At 26.8% G+C, this 8744-nt stretch overlaps 1 protein-coding gene across 3 annotated transcripts; it reads right to left on the bottom strand.

The window, feature by feature from the left end:
* Window positions 1-206: 206 nt before the first annotated feature.
* Window positions 207-3556, bottom strand: LOC111618700. Of its 3 annotated transcripts, none has more exons than XM_023360271.1 (3): window positions 3509-3556; window positions 1888-1983; window positions 207-1039 (listed from the first exon to the last, which is right to left on the bottom strand). In XM_023360271.1, the coding sequence occupies exons 2-3, from the start codon at window positions 1957-1959 to the stop codon at window positions 362-364; spliced, it is 750 nt and encodes a 249-aa protein (XP_023216039.1). In that variant the 5' UTR covers window positions 1960-1983; window positions 3509-3556; the 3' UTR covers window positions 207-361. The 3 variants fall into 3 exon arrangements, with proteins under 3 accessions (XP_023216039.1, XP_023216040.1, XP_023216036.1); XM_023360272.1 differs by having other exon boundaries at window positions 3524-3554; XM_023360268.1 differs by having other exon boundaries at window positions 3419-3534.
* Window positions 3557-8744: the final 5188 nt, after the last annotated feature.

Below are 8744 nucleotides of genomic sequence, written 5' to 3' on the forward strand. Positions count from 1 at the left end.
TTGTACATAAAAGGAAAGGATCAAAAGTAGCTCAAAACTGTACACGTAATTAAAGGACTACCACAGGGTTAAGTCTGTGTATTTTATAGAGATTAATATCGCATCTGTACAAGAATTAGTCCTGTAGCTTTTATCATATATTTATGTAGTACATTAAACCGTATATTTTCCATTTATATAAAAGACATACAGTAGGCTATATTTATATGAAATCTTAAAATCATATTTGCATTAGTAAGCTCCACACCTTTTTTTATACGGGTAGACGATCATAATACATAGGAACCTTCAAGAATTTACCGACATGGAACTTAATAAATATACCACAGTTTGTTTCGCTCTAGAGATGCGGAAAATTTTATTAAATAGTTTTCTGTTTATTATCAGATCCGCGTCGAAAAATCCTCCTCTGTTTAACGTCTCTGGGTTTCGTTACCGATCTATGATTATTGAAAAGTCTATTATAACATCCCATTGCAGTTTTGATACCAATTTCAGTTAATCTTTCGTAACTTCCATAAAGATGTCGAGCTTTGATACCGGAATCAACATGAAAATCTTGAAAATTATTCGAATTTTTAAAATATAATTGATTTTGCGATGTCGATTCTAAAACCGTTGTCATCTCTATTCCACTATCGTGCATATCGTCCGAAATTGCATCGTTTATTTTTGATTTGATTCCACATAATTCACTTTCCTCTACTTTAATACATTTGGTAGATTTAATATTTTGTAATTCACGATTCAAACGTTCGATAATTCGATCCTTATCGTCTAAAGAGTTTTGAATTTCTTTCTGTTCTTTTCTTAAACCCGATTCCAAAAGAAGTAAATTGGATATGAAATTTTTAACTAGAATATCACGCTCCTTTGTTAGATATTTTATGACTTCCTCTTGATTCCTAATTCGGTTCTTCATTGACAGAAACAATTGATTCGTTTGCGAAGTGTGAAGACGATAACGTTCTTCCACATTCTTCAAAGTTTTTTCTGACACTTGTACTCTCTTTTTCAATTCTAAAACTTCCGATTCCAACTAAAAAAAAAAAACATACATAAAATAAATTAATTAATACAAAAGGATCATGACTTCACTTAATCTGCTAATAATCATTATCCGATATAATTTAATGGAACATTAGAGGGTGAAAAACGTTCATTTTCTAACGATTCTTATATCGATTTTTCTCACACTGTAAAGGTTTCGTAATGATTAAATTTACAACTTTCCCACGTCACCCTACTCGCATGAAATGATTCGAAAAATCACGTGTTGTACTTTCACGTGTGAATTCTAATGCGTGTTAGCATGACGAAAGAAACGAATTAGAAAGCAAAACAAATAAAGTTTTCTAAATTTTAATGCAATTTAATATTTAAAAAAAAGCCGTAATTAAATTAGGTCCTTTTAATATTTCTGATTAATGTTTTCATTGTATTCACTTGTTCCAGAACAAAATCTGAAGGACATTCAAGTATCTAGGACCTCAATAAGCAAACGTGGGAGAGTGTTATGAACTTCCTGTACAACACAGACGTGTAATCACGTGTTCGAACATAAAATAATAATATTTTTTTACTGTGTTGCGAAATTAAACTAAACACGCCTACTTATAACTTATAATACAATTGTATAGGATATATACAACAATATAAAACTCTATACAATTGCATCTACAAGTTACATAAAGACTCGTTATATATTCTATTTGTATTATGTTTTATCAACTTATATTCAAATATAGACCCTATGTTGTCACTTATTCTGAAAAAAATTCATAAATAATCCTTAAATAAATGATAATAATTGCAATTTCATTTAGAAATGAATTTTATTTATAATTAATATTACAAATATTATTATTATTTTTTAAATTTATTTACCTGTTTTCTTGTTTTCAAATCCGAAGATTGTGTAATTGCATCTGTTGTGCGATATTCATTCGATTGCATCATGAATATTGCATCTCTATAGATGACCTATAAATGAATTAATATATTATTAATTAAATATTAGTGAATTTGTACTTATATTCATTATCAATCTCTTAAAATAAGAGCGAATATTTACTTTAATAAGTATATAAAAAGGACAAATATTCGGTTATCGAAAAATAAATTTATTTTTAAAAATTATCAGAGAAAAAAATAAGATAATAAAATAAGTAATCTTATATTTAATTATTAAATAAATAAACTTAGTATACTCTAGAAAAAGAAACTATTCCCTTGATAAAAGAGAAACATTTGAATGCAATGTTCAAGGATATTCTATAATCTACTGCTTGAATATTCACGATTTTGACCTCATAAACTAAATTCGTTTTATAGTTGAATAACGTTAATTAATATGGTTTAAAGTAATTTCGACATTAATCAAACTCCTTATAAAAAAGTAATTAATTCATATAAGCACTTAAAAAAAATTATTATTATATTCTGATTATAACCTGTATAATTTTTCTTCAGTCATTACGTAGTCGTGGAAAATAAAATGAATCATGCTACAGATAATGAAAATTCTCTACCTATATAAAAAAAACTGAGCAGATGTTTGTCGAGTGCGTAGGTCTGAATATAATATATGGTTTATTAGATTTAAAACGTTATACGTTGAGTTATTTATGATATTATTTAAGCATATTGTTGCTTGTAAATTTAAGTCCTATACGATAGTATCTACACGTAGGTTTTAAATTATCACACTTAAACAAACGTAGGCCCTAATTAAACATATATACAAGTACACATAGGCCCTAAATAGTAACATATTTAAATAAACGTAGATCCTAAACATCTATAGCTACACGTAGGTGTTAAATAATGAGATATACAAATATGTGTAGGCCTTAAATAGTTGCATCAGTAAGTACACGAAGGTCTTAAATAGATTTATATATAAATATACATAAGCTCAAAATAGTAGCAATTGTAAATCGAAATCTATCATGTATTGGTAAAGTTCTATATAAACACCCAGAAGGCCTCTAAAGTCGGTTATAAACAGGCCCTATGTAATCGGGTCCTCGCGCTTGTATAGTGAGTTACGCATAGATCTTAAGTAATTGTATTAATAAGTACATTTTATGTGTCACTTTATAAGTATGCCTTATATAGGCGCACTTTTATATTGCGCTTTATAAGTCTACATATAAACTTATAGGATATTGTCGCAAATGTAGAACTTTTTACGTATATAAAAGGCATTAATTACAGTTTTTAACGCATAACAGTACAATAAAACTATAATAATGAAACACAATCGTTACACTAACAGGATAGAATATTACGTAAAATTTCACACGAAAGAAAGAAGTATTTAATACAGTTATCGTATTATATATATAGTAATTTATAAATAAAAATAAATTGAAACTGTCAAGGACATAAAAATTTAAAATATTAAAACACTTACTTTACAGCATATGCTATTTTCTAAGTACGTTGTTCAAACCAACGTATACCATTAACAGTAAATAGTGTATTCAAATACAATGATATATACCTGGACACCTCTCACCTGTGATTCAACGACGGTGTGACGATAAATGGCGTCACACGTACAAATAAACACGTGATCAGTCGCTTAGCAACAACCAGAGGATATAAGTTATACCTGTTTCCGTTATATCATGCTTTTAATCGAATGATTACAATTTGATATTTAAATTATTTTTAAACAAAATATTCAACAACATAATTAAGTTTCTAAATATAGTACATTTAAAGTACTCCTTAAATGGAATATTTGATTAAATTTTAATTAAGTATGTGATTAAATGTCTTTATTTTTCAAATTTTGGATAGGTTTAGGTGTTAAGTTATTAATTTTTATTTAAAAAATATAAACTTTTTGTAAATTTTTATTCAAATCTCTATTTAAATAAGGATTTCTAAAGCTGTAAATGTAAACAAATAAAGGAAAAAATTATATAAATAATTAAAGAAAGAAGCTATTAGAAGTGTTAAAATCAGCGAAAATACTATAAAAATTAAATGTGTGGCTTTGAAAATAAAATGTAGGTGTAAGGAAGATGTTTATTCAAATATCTCTTCTTGAAGATTCAATGAAGCATACAAAATTACTTAAAAACAGGAATCTCTGTATGTTACATACATGAAGAGGTCAAAATAATGTTCAGGAAGTATGTAAATAAGCTCTTAATGAAAATATATAGACTATTTATGAAATTTTATATTCATAAATAGTTATAAATTATATAAAAAATAAATCACTTGCATATGATGTAGTTATATACATTCATATAAAAATATAACTTATGGTCGTTGCTACTTTCATTGGAGGTGACCTGCATAAAGGGGATAAATCTAGGTCATATACAAACAGTATGTAAAATGCAAAGTAATTGTGAGTTACTAATATGGTAAATACTTAAAATATGAATTTAATGCTGAAATATTCGATAAATTTATGAAAAATTAAATTTAAAAATTCAAATGAAANCATCTTGACCACTCGGCCATACTACCACACTTGCATTGAATTCAGTTACAAGACCCATCTTATTGGTACAACCAAAGTGTCTGGTGTTGTAAGTATTAAAGATGTTATACTGTATATATATTTATGTTTGTTTTTATAAAAGCGAAATAATTTGATTACCTATTATTTGTAATGACTCAAAAATCATCACTCACATATTTCATGCAACTAATTCATACTCGTAATTTTGAAATAAAAATAATATTAAATATAATTTAAATATAAAAAGTTACAGCACTATAAATGAATATAAACTAAAAATTAATAAATTTTATGAATTTCATAGTTTTAGTTTGTTTTGACAATTCAATTTAACAAACATGGAAACGAATGTAAAGTTAATTTTAATTTTAATTGTTTTAATAAGTTAAATGGAACAAGAAGACAGTAATAATGTTAACTTTTAAAATGATTATCATTAATTTCACGAATTGTAAAAGCTAAAAATATTTTGCTTAATTAATAAAATGTTACTACTGGCACTCAAGCTGATGTTATTAGTTTAGCACTTGTCATTTTTGTATACAAGTATATATTTAAATAATAGCGAGATTGCGGGCGAAGTTTTCATCTCTAAAACGTGAACGTCGAACGTCGAGCGCTCGACGTTCGACGTTCACGTTTTAGAGATGAAAACTTCGCCCGCAATCTCGCTATTATTTAAATATATACTTGTATACAAAAATGACAAGTGCTAAACTAATAACATCAGCTTGAGTGCCAGTAGTAACATTTTATTAATTAAGCAAAATATTTTTAGCTTTTACAATTCAGGAAATTAATGATAATCATTTTAAAAGTTAACATTATTTCTGTCTTCTTGTTCCATTTAACTTATTAAAACAATTAAAATTAAAATTAACTTTACATTCGTTTCCATGTTTGTTAAATTGAATTGTCAAAACAAACTAAAACTATGAAATTCATAAAATTTATTAATTTTTAGTTTATATTCATTTATAGTGCTGTAACTTTTTATATTTAAATTATATTTAATATTATTTTTATTTCAAAATTACGAGTATGAATTAGTTGCATGAAATATGTGAGTGATGATTTTTGAGTCATTACAAATAATAGGTAATCAAATTATTTCGCTTTTATAAAAACAAACATAAATATATATACAGTATAACATCTTTAATACTTACAACACCAGACACTTTGGTTGTACCAATAAGATGGGTCTTGTAACTGAATTCAATGCAAGTGTGGTAGTATGGCCGAGTGGTCAAGATGGCAGCCTACCGCTTTGAGAAACCCGGAATCGAATTCGGACCGGTCGAAAAATTCCTAGAAATTTTTCAGGGGGTAGTCCGTCCGGTTATGTCGGGCCCCGTCCCAATGTGGGCCTGGCTAAACTCATAATGGGCTTACTAAAAGAGACCCTCTTAGTGTCCGCAGGGCGGAAAGAGTTTAAAAAAAAACACCTCAATGCAAGTTAAAGACACTAATTGCAGGAGTTATTCTGGGGGCGAGACGTTCGTTTGCCATCGAGCTGGCAGCGTGGTTTTACTGATTTTCTTTACTTGCCTAACGAATAAGAGGCAGTTTTCCATAGAAAGTCCTCTCGGGAGCTATCCTTGGTACATTGCACACGTGTTGCGTTGTCTTATTCCATGGAAATTCAGTAATTTACTGCAAGTTACTTTTCTGGAAGTTTCTAAATATCTATAATAATCTCTGTTCTCCAGTGTAGTCAACAAAACGAAAACATATATATGAAGTTCATTTTCATTAAAAAGGATTCTAGATATCATGGGATAAGGCAGTGCAATACTTGAGCGATTTGCCGCCAAGAAGAATGCTTCTTAGAAGGACTTTCTTTGGAGGATGGTTCCTATTTACGTGATAACACTTGGTTGGTTGATCTATCAAGTGGAATGTACCTCCAGGGAGAGCTTTCTATGGGAAAATGATCTCTATTTTGTGAAGAAAATCCGGAAAACTCCACATAACAAGTCGGTTAGTTAGGGGCGAATCCACGACTAATTACTATGAATGTTCAGGGTTTATCCACTCGGCCAGACACTAGTGAGCCCCTTCCACTTTGTTGAACTATAAAAAATAGATAACTAAATTGATAAGAAAGTAAATAATAAAAATTTAATCGATACACATTGAAAGGGCGTACTTTATTAATAATATTTGATTCTATCAAATAATTGGATCTTATTTGTACAGTATAAAAACTTGTTTTAAGCAGTAAACAGACAACGGATGAATTTTTGGATTAATTTAATTATTTTTGAACAAACATTATAAAGATAACTACGTGTTTCCTTTTACACAATCTATTTTAAGTGGAATGACTAAAAATATGACTTCTTTAACGAAGAAATATTTATATAATTAAAATATTAAAAAATAATAATAATAATAAATTTAAATAAATCGGTCACGTGACTGGCAATAACGATTTTTAAAAAATGACGATGACGCAATCGACACGCCTACCGACGATGAGTCATCGTTCGTCCAATGGTAAAAAGCAGACCATTGACGTCACGTAAGTGAATTGTTGATGGGAAAAGTGTACACATTTTTGTAATGGCTGGTTTCGTCGAATTCTTTCAGAAAGGGAAGGTAAATTTAAAAACTTTATAAAAATTTTAAATTATTTACGTATTTAATTAATTCTAAAAAGTCAATTTTATTGTCTAAATAACATTTAGTAATACAGTATATTATTAATTTATGTGTATGTAAACATTTAGTAAACTGTATTCATTTTACTGTATATTGTAATTAATCTAAACATAATTAATTCATTTTCTATTACAATTAAATAATTTTAAGTATAATAACGTTTATATTTTATATACAGTATAACATATAATACAACATATAAATACTGTGTAATGTAAACAATACTATGTTGTACTTTAAAATCATGTTTTAAATTTAGAATTATGATCAAAATGCTTAAATGTATATAAATATATTCATGTAAACATGTGGCCTTATCTATAATAAGTTTTGTTTCTTTGTAAAAAAAAAAAGGAAAAGGAATTTGTACAGATGCATTTCGAAAACAGGTACTTTAAAATGCCTCTGGCCATCTTCTAACATTTGGCAGTCTTCCATTAGTTATTTAACTTTCTCCCTGATGACTTTTTCAAGTGATTAATGATTATAAACCTTAATTATTGTCTTGTATATTATGTTATCGAACTGCACGGTTTCCAGAGATTAATGTTTATTATAATCAATTTAATTTTATATCTTTCTTTTCGGTTAATTTATAGCTACAAACTTAATTAATTTTATCCTTTTTATTTATATAATTTTTATCACTTTTGTTTTTAATATTTTGGAAAAGCCTTATTTGCTATTTAAGGTCGTATTTTTATTTTTTCCTAATGCGAATAACTGCAAAAGATTTGAATAAAGTTTCTAAAAGTTTGTATTACTTTTAGTTTGTAATTTTTTTTTTGTAGGAAATTAGTTTTATGAATTTTGAAAATAAATTAATCAATCATATGATTTTAAAATTCAGAATTCAACCCATTTTAAGTTCTTTAAATTTTTTAAGTATAATTACTTTTCGTTAAAACTTCTAAAATATCAGAATTTATTAATATAAAATATAAAAATGGCAGATGTTAAATATAATTAATATTCAACAGTGATGAATTAGTTTATAAATGTGAAGTCATGCAAATACTTGGAAATCTTTTGAGAAATTTACATACTCTTCAATATGAAAATTAGAATGCAAATTTCCAAAATTTTAATTTATTATAAAGTATTAAATAATTAATTATATATGTAAAATTATTATTTTGAAGTGCACTAGAGCAATAGTAGTTTTGTTTGGTTGTGGGTTGGCAGCAATAAGAATTGTAGATGAAATTAAGAAAATAAAATAGCTTCAAATATAGAAATATTTTTTAAAAACTTTAATTTTCTTGACTTTTAATAAGTTAACTTTATTAACAATATGTAAGATGAATTTAGTAAATATGGAATATCAAAAATACAGGAACTTATTAAACTTATTAAAGTTTTATTATTAAAAGTATTATTAAAGTTAACTTATTAAAAGTTAACTTTATTAACAATATGTAAGATGAATTTAGTAAATATGGAATATCAAAAATACAGGAAGCAATCTGAATAATGCACGTAATGGTAACAGCTTAACCCAAATATTAAAACAACCAAAAAATAATTTTATAACAATTCATAATAAAATTATCATTTAACACAAATTCTATGACTGAGTATTATATAA

Source organism: Centruroides sculpturatus, unplaced genomic scaffold (assembly GCF_000671375.1).
Source record: "Centruroides sculpturatus isolate CEXI.00-Female unplaced genomic scaffold, Cexi_2.0 scaffold193, whole genome shotgun sequence".
NCBI lineage: Eukaryota > Metazoa > Arthropoda > Arachnida > Scorpiones > Buthidae > Centruroides > Centruroides sculpturatus.